The sequence below is a fragment of the Gobius niger genome (genome assembly GCF_951799975.1).
Source record: "Gobius niger genome assembly, chromosome: 13".
Taxonomy (NCBI): Eukaryota; Metazoa; Chordata; class Actinopteri; order Gobiiformes; family Gobiidae; genus Gobius; species Gobius niger.
In genome coordinates, this window is record NC_136864.1 from 6,223,572 (window position 1) to 6,237,540 (window position 13,969).

The window sequence follows — 13,969 nt, forward strand, 5'->3', positions numbered from 1 at the left end:
ACGGGACAACAAGAGCGGCCGGTGACAGGACGCGTCGTGGGAACTGTGGAGGGGGAGAGTACGGCAACCCCCCTCCTCCCAGCTAAGTGGCCTTCTTGCGCGTTTTTGGGCATTAAGTGACAGACGCCCTGTTTAGCACTTTTCGGTGAAAGTTTAACAACTGTCCTGACGGCCTGTGTCCTACCTCCAGCCCCCGTTACGCGCAGACGTGGACAGCGCACTCCACGCCAGCAGAGCGCTTCCCCCCGGATGGACTGGCGCACCAACAAATGCCCCTTTTTAGATGCTTCTTAGATCATTTTAACCTAGGCCTGGGACTACATTGTTAAACCTTTTTATTATTGTAGTAAATAAACTTTATAAACTTTTTTTTTTATCTGCGTTGTGTATTGTTGTTTTAATAGAGCTACTCCTCTTTGGACCAAGTTGTTTTAAAGGTGCTCCGTTATCAGGTGGGAGGGGTGAACTCCTTTGAAACGACTGGATCTGATTTTCGTTAGTGTTTGGTCGTTAATAGATGGTCATTATTTTAAGTTTGGTGGTGCTGGTCCTGAGGCTTCTGCGTAGCTGGGCAGCTCGTCCGGAGAGCCCAACGCAATAAACAGTAACATTAGTATTCAAGTCATCTTCTGTACTCAGTGGTTGGAGTCTTGAACGTTTCGCCTCTCATCCAAAAGGCTTCGTCAGCGAAAACTGAAGTTCTGTTAAGCTCGCAGCCTAGATAAAGACCAAAAGGTCTGCGAGCTGAGCAAATGTTCAGAATGAACAAATAAAAGTCAATTGGACAAAATTTAATCCTTTTATCCAAATTCCAATGTTTTTTGTTTTTTTAAAGGATTCCATATAATGTTCATAAATATTAAGTATCAAAGCAAGTGTCCAAGTAAATTAAAAACATGTTTAAAAAAAAGGAAAATGTTACCAAACACTGTGGCCGTCACTTCCTAGTATATGTAGCACGTGACTGAATGCCTGCCTTTGATTGGTTGAGAGCAGACTACATAACTGGGACAAAGGTGGCGGTTGTCAGTACTATCGGGTCATTTTCGCTGTTTGTCCACGTTAAAACCATGCTGTTGAACAAGGTAAGTCTAATACAACTTCATTAATTTCATTCTATGTTAAACACTTGATGATGATCGAATTGTGCCCATATTTCGCTGCGTTGCTGTTGTCAACACTGGTTTCTTGCTAACATTCCTCGCCAAGAAGCTAACCATTCTTTTACATAACGCTTTCCTCTCTTAACGTTTGTTCAACGTTTACATATCGCCTGGACATGATTTTATAAAGTCGTTTAGCCTCATATCGTGGAAAAACGACAACACCAGAATCCAACCTGCACCATTTGACCTCGTTTCACCTTAAAACGCTCTCCATTATTATGATCGTCCTGTTTATAATCAGGCCGTTTTGTATTGTATATAATATCTCTTGAAGTACTTGACAGCAAATTGGTTAAATAAGCAACTTCAGCGTGTACATGTACTACTTAAATGTTCACCTATTAAGTAGTGCAAAGTTGATGTCGGTGACAATTTGTATTATGCAACAATTTTCTCAAAGTCCTTCTTTCAAAACAAGATTGGGCTGTGATCTGTATCTCTGGCACAAAGTTTTATTGTTTTGAATATGAATTTTACTTTGTTTCACATTTGGAACCTGGTTTGAAGAGTCATCGTTTCTGGAATAAAAAATCTATCAAAGTTATGGCATTACTCATTAATTTTGGCCAGTATGTTTTTTTTTTTTTTTTTTTTTTTTTTTACAGGTATGATTTGCTTTGAGAATTTGAATGTGCAACAAACCTATTTTTCAACTTAATCCACTGAAAAGTGAAATATGTTTATTGTTAATATTTTGTTTTAAATTTATGAGTTGACATGTTCTTGCGTTTTAAGTATGTGCTACTTCTCAAAGCTTAAAAAGTGATACTACTGTAAGTGGAGCTTGAACTTGCTCCATTGGTTCTTTATTCTCTTCTCTCCACTGTGTCCAAGCCTGGTTGTTGCTCATGTTTTCTTGTTTGACCTCAGGTGATCAGAGCCTCGTTGCGCTCGGGCGTGCGCCTGCAGGGCACCAGCGCAGCGGCCGCTAATGCCTCCTTCCCTGCCTCCTCCCCTGCCTCTGCCGGCGGATTCTCCTTTGGTGAGTAGAAAATACCTTATTAATTAGGCCGACTATGAGGTTTAAAGGAATAGTCCACCGTTTTTAGATACTGAGATATGTTCTTACCTAACCTTAGTCGTGTTAATATATACTCGTCTGGTCTTTGTCCGTGCGCTCTGTCACGCACACGGAGCACATACGCAGCCTCTCCCACATGTCATATAGCTCCAAAAAAGCTCATGATAGAAGCTACCAAGCTCTTCCACGTGTTCCCTATTTAAATAAAAGTTACGTGAAGTGTTTTCATGCGAAGTATATTTACACAGAAATGTAGCATGTCGATTTTATAAGCAAATAAAAAGGGGTACTATATTGTGAGGCGTAATGATACAGGAGCACAACGTCCGCGCAGTAACTCCTAAAGACTTCCCCCGCTCACTTCCGTCAATAACCTTTAGGAGTTACTGCGTGACTTGTACAGAGCCTTTTACAACAAGCAGAAAATGTATTTTCGGAAAGTGCTCTCGCATTCCTACCTCATGGTCGAGGTCCTATATACTTTCTGCTTGTTATCACAGCCCGGCACGATGCACGTTAAAGGCATTGTTCACAAGTTATCGACGCTTCAACTGTTCTCTGCCAGCTCTCTACAAGTCACGCAGCTTCTATTGACGGAAGTGAGCGGGGGAAGTCTTTAGGAGTTACTGCGCGGACGTTTTGCTCCTCGTATAATTACGCCTCACAATATAGTCCCCTTTTTATCTGCTTATAAAATCGACATGTTACATTTCTGTGTAAATATTCTTCGCATGAAAACGGGAACACGTGCAAGAGCTTGGTTGCTTCTATCATGAGCTTTTTTGGAGCTATGTGACATGTGGGAGAGGCTGCGTATGTGCTCCGTTTGCGTGACAGAGCGCACGGACAAAGACCAGACGGGGATATATTAACTCGGCTAAAGTGAGGTAAGAACATATCTTAGTATGTAAAAACGGTGGCCTATTCCTTTAAAGAAAATGTAAAGTATCAGTGTGATTGAATACTTTTTAGATTATTCATGTAAAGCTAAACATGCCATGTGCACTACCTGGCTCATAAAGTTGGACCTGGATCTGGGGTTACTGCAGTTGGTCCGGTTTAGGTTCAGCAACATGTGGTCAGCTCACTGCCTGAATATACTGAATGGCCCTAACTACTAGATGGCAGCAAATACTACTGTTAGATTATACTCCAACATGGCAATGGCAGGATTAATTTGGCTTAAATTGTGGAAAAATTGTTCAGGGCGCATCATTTTCACACAGATCGGCTGCCACAGAGTCCAGACTTTAACTTTGTATCAGAAGCTTATTGAAACAGCGAATGTGTGTCAAATCAAAGATAAAGGAGGTCCAATAAAATCCCTCTGACCTCTTTTGGGGACCAGGCAACTTCATGTATTGTTCTGATATATTGTACAAAAATAGGTTTAGCCACTGAATGTTCTTTATTGTGTCTCCTCAGAACTGTCTGAGCAGCAGAAAGAGTTCCAAATGTTGGCCCGGAAATTTGCCAGAGAAGAGATCGTCCCAACTGCCCCGATGTACGACAAAACCGGAGAGGTGGGTGCTTGTTCTTTTATTTCTACAGTTTATTAATGTACAGAAAGTAAGTAAATTCCCTTTGTTTTCCAGTATCCTTTCCCCGTTATTAAGAAAGCCTGGGAGATTGGTCTGGTCAACGGTCACATTCCAGAAGAGTATGGTACGTTTTCCTGTTTAGCCGCACAAGTCCTCTCTTTACCGACTTCTGCTTGATGTGGTATTATATTTCCTTATTGATTTTAGGCGGCATGGGTTTGTCCATCTTCGACACGTGCCTCATCACAGAAGAACTGGCTTACGGCTGCACAGGGATCCAGACGGCCATCGAAGCAAACTCTCTGGGGGTAAGAACTTCCACTGTTCATTGAGACAAAATCACCAATAAGCACAATAATTGAAGTTTGCTTTTTGCTTTAACGGTCAGCCATGAATAAAATGGGAAAGTCTCTGTTTTTGATCCTTTTGATCCAGATATTTACCTCAGGAATCAGCTGTGACAGACCCCTTCACACATCCCGACAGAGTTGAACAGGGCAGACCGCCAGTGCTAACACTGAGCTAATTTTAGTCTGACATCTGTACTCTCCCTGCACAGGATAATGTGCAATATTTTGACATACGACAGCGCACAATGTAGATCTATGATGCCAAATTAAGTTTCCTCTCTACTCTAAGAAAATAATTTGATTACCACAACTTTAATCTTTAAGTCCTGATACTAGGCCATGTTTTATGTTACTTAATATTTACTGTAGCCGCCTTTCTCTTTTGCAGCAAATGCCAGTGATTATCGCTGGAAATGATGAGCAGAAGAGGAAATACCTGGGCAGAATGGTTGACGAGCCTTTAATGTGTGTAAGTAACCTTTACAACAAGTTTTCTTTTCCTCCTCACTGGATGGAAATGCTATCTGCTTCTTAAAGGAACAGGCCGCCGTTTTTACATACTGAGATATATTCTTACCTGAGCTTAGACGAGTTGATACGTACCTGTCTGGTCTTTGTGCCCGTGGAAGAGCGCAGTCGCTTCTAACTTCACCCCGTTTGGAGCTAAAAGAATACATTGGGAGAGGCCAAATGCTAACAACATCTTTGGTCTTTTTGCGTGACTGAGGGCACGCACAAAGACCAGACAGGTACGCATCAACTCGTCTAAGCTCAGATAAGAACATATCTCAGTGTGGGAAAATGGTGGCCTGTTCCTTTTTAAGCATCTCTCCGAGTCTATTCCATCTTATGCAAATTATTTGAGTGGAAAATATTTCATTTAGATTCAAGATTTGGTTCACAGTGCACAAGAGTTGTCAGGTTTTATACAGGATGGCAACTTCTGCAATTTGAAGTTTGGTTGTGGTTACACTTGCAGCTCTCTAAAATGCCTAAAAGGGTGTTTTTTTTTAAAGCTCTTACGTAACTGTGCTGTTGTGTTCAGGCCTACTGCGTGACCGAGCCCGGGGCCGGCTCTGATGTGGCCGGGCTCAAGACCAAAGCGGTGAAAATGGGAGACGAGTACGTGGTTAACGGACAGAAGATGTGGATCACCAACGGAGGCAAAGCCAACTGGTGAGGTTTGGTGTTAAATATCTGTCTGTTTACTGTTTGAGCTGCATATTGGGCAATTCAATGTAACCTGGGCTTGTATTTCTTCTTTCAGGTATTTCCTTTTGGCCCGCACTAACCCAGACCCCAAATGTCCCACCGGCAAAGCCTTCACCGGCTTCATCGTGGACGCCGACACTCCCGGAGTCCAAGTCGGCAGAAAGGTGGAGTCACTGTTACTTGAGCGTTTGAGATCCTGTGATGGCTTTTGTATTATGTAGTATGTTGTTTGTAGGAGATGAACATGGGCCAGCGCTGCTCCGACACCAGAGGCATCGTGTTCGAGGACGTGAGGATTCCCAAAGAGAACGTCCTGCTGACAGAAGGAGCCGGATTCAAGATCGCTATGGGAGCTTTCGACAAGACCAGACCTCCAGTAAGTCATAAAACCACCACAATTTAACAGCGGTTCACTTTAGAAGAGATGCTGTCGGACTTCATGTCACATCAGGCTGTTTTCTTTCCTCGCAGATGAGATGTTTATTTCTGTGAATACATTTCAGGTGGCAGCAGGAGCGACTGGTTTGGCGCAGAGAGCTCTGGAGGAGGCCACGAACTACGCTCTGGAGAGAAAGACCTTTGGGAAAGTCATCGCTGAGGTCTGTTCTCTTTGTGTTTATTTTAAAAGTACTACTAGTATTCTCAACTTTCCAACTTTGGACCTAAAAACAAGCCTTCCCCCTCTCCCCCACAGCACCAGGCCGTGTCCTTCATGCTGGCAGAGATGGCCATGAAGGTGGAGCTGGCTCGCATGGCGTACCAGCGCTCGGCCTGGGAGGTGGACCAGGGCAGAAGGAACACCTACTACGCCTCCATCGCTAAAGCCTTCGCGGGAGACATCGCCAACCAGGTGGCCTCCGACGCCGTGCAGGTCTTTGGCGGAAACGGCTTCAACAGCGACTATCCCGTGGAGAAACTCATGCGGGACGCCAAGATCTACCAGGTAACAATTATTTACATTTAGGGATGTCAATCGATTTTACCTTTTCAATCGGATTAATCACACTTGTCATTCGATTAATCGTGGTTCATTTTTCTCTAATTATAATCATTATCAACACTTGGCCGACAGAAAACACTCAAATTACAAAGGATAAGGGTCTTAGGCGATTGTCACTTTTCTAAAGAAATCGTCCCTGCTTGAAAGTAATGGGTCCCATAGTTCATGAAAGGTTTGGGCCTGGTTATATTTTTCAAGTCAGCTTTTCCATTGGTAAAAATTCTGATAACTGAGACAAAACTGTTTTGAAATTTGGAGGAGATTCATCCTTCCAGGAATGAATTGACACATTCCCAATTATGCAAAAATGTTCCATCCTCCGTTTTGCATTGGGGACATTTTACAGAAATGTCTTCTGAAATTGTGTTCATTTTTACTGGTGTAAGGTATAGTCTATAAATACATTTGAAAATTTGCATTCACATATGTTTGACACAAAACTCTAAAATTTTAAAGCATTTGCTCACATTTGATTAAGCCAATATTCAGTTTCATAATTCTTGCCCAAGGCTTTCCACATGTGTACACACAAGTCACATTTTCTCTGGTGCTGAACAATTTTAACAGAAACTGCATTTTTGTTAAAAGCACAATCAGACAAGCCTCTTTGATCAGTCGCTCTGTCGCTTTTGTTCCATAAAAAGTACCTTATCATAGAGAAAGGTTGGCTTACAATATGTAGTTAATACAAGAGCTTTGTCTTTCCGATCGTGTGTGTGCTCAGCTTTGATTAAAACATTTGATGCAATAAATGCACTAATTTTTTGGATTAATTGTGAGTTAAAGCTTTAACTTTGACAGCCCTATTTACATTACAATTTCAAAGTCGGGGGTAGTCCGGAGTGTTTCATCTATTAATGCTTAAAAGTCTCAACTGATGACATTTCACAAACTTATGAGTTAAAAGTGCAATATCTAACCCTAAAAGTTCAAATTTCAAAGGTCAGTATGTTTTTAGAGCAGCACTGGTACAACAATGACATTTTCAGACAAATGGGAAAAAACTGTTTAGAATTAAGTCTTTGCTCAGATAAATAGAACACCTTTCAGAAACCTGTGCTTTGATGGCACATTGACACTTTGTTTCTGTTTCTGTTGCAGATTTATGAAGGCACCGCTCAGATCCAAAGACTCATCGTGGCCCGTGAACATCTCGGGAGATACAAGAAATAACTTCCCACGATTCTAACAAATAGAAATGGTTGCCTCATTTATATGTACATTGTTATACCGTGTGTGAAATCACAATGCAAGAACAAGACGATTGCCTTAACAGACCTTTTGTAATGTTTAAATCGTATACTGGAGCTGTAGGGGAATAAAACCACACTCCTAGATTTACTGCTTGCAAACGCCAATGACTTTTAAAAAACGGTGTTGTACAGTACATGGATGTAGAGAGTTTGTTTTGTATGTTTATTTGTACAACAGCTAAAGGATAGGGAGGATTTTAAAGTTTGATGGAGACATGCTAATAATAAAACGTACCACTAACGTTCAGCTATGAAAGGAAAAGCCTGGCGTATCTTGAGTAATGGATTAATGTAAAAAGAATGAAATTCAATGGAACGAGACTGTAAAGTAACATAGTTGGATGTATCCATGTACTTATTAGCATGTGAGAGAAATAAACATTGTAAACTTGTGTAGCATCATTTTATTTTGGAATTTACATAACTTTTGTTATAATAATGCTGGAGATTAATTGTTTAAAATAAACTTGCATTATAGAATGTCGTGTGGAAAAGACACATTGCCATTTAATTAGGAGTATCATCTATCATCTGATCCCATTATGTTGCCTGTACAGGGTTACCGCTGAGCTATAAAAAGTATTAAGAGGCAAATGCATCGAGGTCTTACATGCCATTAAAAAGCATTAAATTGGCATTAAATCTAAATTTATTAGAAAATTATTACATTGCTCTACAAGTTCCAAAATGATCATACATGCTCCATTTCCGTTTTATTCATTTTTTTTTTTTTTTTTACATTTGTGGCATTAAAATGTAGCATTTGGGCATTATAATGGAATTGCTTCTGCCTACTTCATGATTTCTGTCAAGCTTTTCATTTTTTTTATGCCTTTAAAATCAAATGGAAAATATTTAAGAACTTCATAACACTACAGTAAGGTGGCGCTAACCTAAGGCCATTCTATTGTGACACATTTGGACCGTAGAAGAAGAAGCGTGCTAGCTGGTCATGCTAAAGGATCCACACAATGGTAATATGAGCCTTATATTAACAATTAACGCTTGTTTTTGAAAGATATTCTGAATAACCATTATAAAACAAAGTCGTGTGCGTGTATGGTCTATTAATTACATTAATTTAAATTTAAATTGCCTATAAATCTGTAAAAACGTGTTGAAATTGCAGCTAGCATCAGCGCTATGTGTTTGCCAATGTGTAGCTTTAGCTCTTTGCCTGTCACTTTACCTGAACATTTTGCCGTGTGATTTCAGGGGACACAAATAAAAGATGTCATTATTAAACCGGATGCCCCGGCGACCCTGCTGCTGGACAAACACGCGGATTACATCGCGACCTATGGCTCTAAAAAAGATGACTATGTAAGTGATGAGCTACAGTTTACACTGTTTTGCTGTTGCTGCTGGGTGTGGGTCATTGAAACTCGTGATGCTCTTGAACATTTTACTTCAAGTCTGAAACAAAAGTGCATGGCAACTTAAAAAATGTGGGAAAAGTTCAGTATGAGTTCAACTTTAGCCTTGTAGTCTTGTGTTGGTCCAGATTTATGAATGTAATGTCATATCGCTAAGCATTATGGGATTAGCAGCGATTGAAAACTAATAGAGATTTTAAAAGTTAAAATACTGGAGTTATTGTTCACATTAAAACACTTGGACACCACAGTGTGCTAGATGTATTTATCAGCAGTGACTTAGCAGCGGTTTATACTGTTTTTAGGTAATGTTAGTCAATGGAAATGTTTGCTAACAGCTGCAAAGATGGCGGATCTCCATGGTAACTGTGGAGTGTTATAATCTCTTTCTCCTTTAAACTTCCTACTGCACTTTGACATGGGTTACGTTGAATTTCCTGTTGTAATACTCGTCCCCTGCCCCTGTGACGCAGGAGTACACGTTGTCCGAGTACCTGCGGATGAGCGGGATCTACTGGGGCCTGACGGTGATGGACCTGATGGGGCAGCTGCACAGAATGAGCCGCGCCGAGATCCTAGACTTTATAAAGTCCTGTCAACACGAGAGCGGAGGCCTCAGCGCCAGCATCGGCCACGACCCGCACCTGCTCTACACGCTCAGCGCTGTACAGGTGAGAGGTCATAAGTGTCACATAAGTGTCATACTATAGAGCCAACTATATCTGTATGGACAACCAGTGTAGGCAAACAGTGATTGTATGTACAACATGTTAGTAACACGTGATGGTGGATTCTGTCGTGTGCTTGTGCTCCTCAGATCCTGTGTTTGTACGACAGCATGGACTGCATCGATGTGGACCGAGTGGTGGAGTACGTCAGGGGGCTGCAGCAGGAGGACGGCTCTTTCGCTGGAGACAAGTGGGGTGAGACATTTACAAATCAAACAGTTTTTCCACTGTGTACTGGTATTGTGTATTTACAGCTTTGTGTTAATAATTGACTGAATAATGGATAATACTAATGCACGGTCCAAAATGTAAGTTGTTTTGACTGGTTAAGATATAGTTTGGGGATTGACTGAGATTATTTCACTTGTTATGAGATGTTTCTGACTCATTCCAATACATTTTGTCTTTATTTCAGGTTAATTAATTGCCAATGGGGCAAGAAAATTGCACTTGTCCCATTGGCAGTTTTACTTATACTTTTGATTTCAAGCGAGACCTTAAAGCCTGTCTGAAAAGTCATGAAACAAGCAAATTAAAGTTGGTTCGATCAGCTAATCAGAAATTAGTCAAAACTGCTCAAAACAAGATTAATATTTTCAATTTAACTAATTTAAATATATTGATATTTACTTTTTGTAGTGAGCATTGAACTATTATGACAAGATCGTCCTATGTTTGTTTGACACATCTAAAAACAAAACTAGCTGAAAAATACATTTATGTAACACTTCCTCGTGCAAGATTTATACATGATATATGACTGTTTTTGTAATTTCTAGGAGAAATTGACACACGGTTTTCCTTCTGTGCTGTGGCTACTCTGGCATTACTGGTAATGTAATATATCAGTTAGTTCGAATTACAGATTATATATAAACTAACAAGTAACAATGTGTTTTGTAACATTTTCCAGGGGAAGATGGATGCCATAAACATAGACAAAGCCATAGAGTTTGTTCTGTCCTGTATGAACTTTGATGGGGGTTTTGGATGTCGACCCGGTTCAGAGTCTCACGCTGGTCAGGTGAGTCTAATGTAGTAAGTAACTACTATGTAATACTGGTAACTGTTCCACTGGTCTTATATTGTCTTCATTGTATAAGCATGTCTCTATAATAACTCAAAACTTGAACCTATAAAAACTTGCTAAATTACTACTCTAGGCTAATCCTGCTACTTCTGACCAAAATCCTGCATCAAGATGTAAAGTTGAGTCTCCCCGGCTCCTGACAGGCTTTCCCAGAGGCCTGATCGATGAGCTCCACTCCAATTAACCCATTCCTTTCCCACACAAAAGCAATGAGATGATAATGCTCTTTATAAAGCTGTCTGCTGTTTGTTTGCAGATCTACTGCTGCACCGGGTTCCTGTCCCTCACTGGGCAGCTGCACCAGGTGAACGCAGACCTGCTCGGCTGGTGGCTCTGTGAGAGACAGCTGCCCTCAGGGGGTCTCAACGGGCGCCCAGAGAAGGTACGTTAGCTGCGATTTTTATTTCTGCTTATGTTCTTGTTTAATGGCATGTAAATTATGTTTGTTGGTGTGCAATAATGTGGAGTTATCACCTCCTATAACCCTCTGTGCAGCTCCCAGACGTCTGCTACTCGTGGTGGGTTTTGGCGTCTCTGAAAATCATCGGTAAAATCCACTGGATCGATAAGACCAAACTGAGAGCCTTTATTTTGGCCTGTCAGGACGAGGAGACGGGAGGGTTCGCTGATCGACCCGGGGACATGGTGAGCAGCAGCTTCAGCACCACATGTTCCTCTAATAAGCATTACCTCAGTCTTAAAAGGTCACAATGAAACACATTCTGCACTAAATGTCAGAAAACGCTTTAGTTTTACACTAAATTGGTGATTATTATTAGTAGTATTATTATTATATTTCATGCTAGATGTCGACTGATATGGGTTTTTTTAAGGCCGATGCTAATTTGTGAGGATGCAGATATGTTTTGTCTAGTGTAGACTCTAAAATGTGTCAGTGTTGATCTGTGACAGGAGGGAGCGCTTTATTAGAGGCATAGGGCTGATTTATTCAGGACTTCCATGTCTGCAACATAAAGTATATGAAATACAATCCAAGGTGTACAAACTTGTCACTACGATGATTCTCAGCTCCCCTGAGGCCTAGGCTGTTGTGGCAGGGCTCTTTTTAAGGCTCTGACTGAGCTCTTTTCAAGTCTCTTCACTTTCGGTCCTGGAGATATCGCCCGTTTATGGTAGTAAAATCCCCATAGATCGGTCGACCTCTTCTCCGTGCATCCACCTCATGCCTCAAACCAATTTTGTTTGCAGTATGTTTAAAACAGGTACAATATCCTAATCCTGCTTGTACTTCTGACCAAGATAATTCTTAGTTTTTTAGTTTGTTTTTCACCTCTTAACCCCCGCCTTAACCAAGTTCAATTTCTCCAGTTCAGCTTTACCCAAATCTAAAAGGTTACAGCCTATAGGCCTGTGTAATGGCTCATTTGAAAGACCTAAAAACGGATCTAGAAGGATCTTTTTCCTCGCATTGTTGCTGCGTTGTCGTCACTTTTTTGACATTCTGTTTCATTGCTTTTTTGTTGGGGTTTTGACACATTTTCTGCCACATTTTTGTTGTGTTTTCGTCAGACATATTTGTCACTTTTTCACCACTTTTTCCATCACATTTTCATTGCTTTTCTTTTGCTTTTCTTTTGCTCTTTCATGGCTTTTTGTTGTTGTTCCATTTTCAATGCTTTCTTGTCACTTTTTTGTGACATTTTTATCCTTGTTTCCGTCTGATTTTGTTGACACCTTTTTTGAAGAAGCTTTTAGATTTTAGAAGTCAAACTAGAGAAAATGTGTTCAGTTCAGGTGGAGGTTAAGAGGTTGACAGACTGATTGACTTAGCTATGTTAAAGGGACTATACAGAGTTTAAAATGTTAAAATGAAGTATTTCCTCCCCCTACATGTTCCAGCCATGTCCTAATGTGTAGAAAGAGCTCAGACCTGTTCACCACAACTGCCTCTAAAATCCTGCACTGTCACTCAAAAGGGTGTTAATTTGGGTCAGAAGTGCCGTCATGCACGAGCTTAATATAGAACCTGCAGTTACACATAAAATCTGAGGTGGCAGTAGTGAGTATAAAATGACAAACTTGCATCTAGCCCTTTAAATAATCTATTTGCCATGTGATGCAAGTTTGACTGCTGATGTGGACTGAGGGGTCTTTTACTGAGCAGAAATCTTGTAAGGATTTCCAAGCTCTACATCTTCAAGTTTCCTGCATGTTTTAAAGCTCATAACCTCATACTCTACGCCTTCAGTGTTTGCCTTCTGATTAAATATCCTTGAGTGTCATGTTGCTAAAATCCACCGTGCTGCTAAAGCTTAAGTGCTGCTGTGTCAAATGTCTTCCAGAGTGTTATGTACATACGTTTGCACCTCCCCCTGTGTCCTGCAGGTGGACCCGTTCCACACCCTGTTCGGCGTGGCGGGGCTGTCTCTCTTGGGCGATGAGCAGGTGAAGGCGGTGAACCCGGTGCTGTGTATGCCCGAGGACGTGCTGCAGAGGAGGGGGCTGCAGCCGGACCTGCTCAGCTAACGCCACGACCTCTGAACTCAGTGAACTCTTTAAACACGTGGACTGAAGCTGTTCCAGGATCACCACCGCGGCGGGACACGGGCGCAGGGATCGTCACGGAGGAACTAAAGGTGGAAAGTGCTGCAAACTGCATTTCACTGTCGCCACTTCTTTCAAAAACTGTTGCATTTATTGGTCGACCACAATGTACTTGTAAACACGGCTCATAGTAGACAATTATCTATTTCTAGCAATTATAATGAGGCCAACATAAATGATTTTAAAGATAAATAGAAACATAATGCTCCAAATTGCCTTGAGCTATTACCTTGTTATAATTAGGGCTGGGTACCGGTACTTTTTTCGATACTTATGTTGTTTTAACTGAACTGAAATTATGTGTATAAAAAGTTCAGGAGAAAGTCCAAAAATGGCACAAGAGAAAGAAAACAGGCCGCAGCAGCGTCACCTGTAACTTCATTTTTTGAGCAGAATTCCCTCTTAAAGGGACTATACAGAGTTTAAATATGTTCAAATTAAGTGTTTTCCTCCCCCTTCATGTTTCAACAATGTCCTAATGTGTAGAATGAGCCCAGACCTGTTCACCACAACTGCCTCTAAAGTCCTGCACTGTCACTCAAAAAGTTGTTGCTGTCATGCAGGAGTTTAATACAGAAGCTGCAGTTACACGCATGTGTGAGTATAACATGGCAAACTTTCATCTAGCCCCTTTAAGCAGTAATAAAAAGAAAGACAGGACATTATT

General features: G+C 41.1%; 2 protein-coding genes across 2 annotated transcripts; both read left to right on the forward strand.

The window, feature by feature from the left end:
* Positions 1 to 985: 985 nt before the first annotated feature.
* On the forward strand, positions 986 to 7,902 carry acadm (acyl-CoA dehydrogenase medium chain). The gene is made up of 12 exons (XM_079569944.1): positions 986 to 1,085; positions 2,037 to 2,148; positions 3,613 to 3,710; positions 3,783 to 3,852; positions 3,936 to 4,036; positions 4,467 to 4,547; positions 5,124 to 5,254; positions 5,346 to 5,454; positions 5,526 to 5,666; positions 5,794 to 5,889; positions 5,985 to 6,233; positions 7,392 to 7,902. The coding sequence occupies exons 1-12, from the start codon at positions 1,071 to 1,073 to the stop codon at positions 7,461 to 7,463; spliced, it is 1,275 nt and encodes a 424-aa protein (XP_079426070.1). The 5' UTR covers positions 986 to 1,070; the 3' UTR covers positions 7,464 to 7,902.
* Positions 7,903 to 8,426: 524 nt separating this feature from the next.
* Positions 8,427 to 13,487, forward strand: rabggtb (Rab geranylgeranyltransferase subunit beta). Its single transcript, XM_079568970.1, has 9 exons — positions 8,427 to 8,517; positions 8,759 to 8,866; positions 9,393 to 9,590; positions 9,737 to 9,842; positions 10,427 to 10,479; positions 10,561 to 10,671; positions 10,994 to 11,119; positions 11,233 to 11,382; positions 13,084 to 13,487. Exons 1-9 carry the CDS (start codon positions 8,515 to 8,517, stop codon positions 13,222 to 13,224), a joined length of 996 nt encoding a protein of 331 aa, XP_079425096.1. The 5' UTR covers positions 8,427 to 8,514; the 3' UTR covers positions 13,225 to 13,487.
* The last annotated feature ends 482 nt before the right edge of the window (positions 13,488 to 13,969 follow it).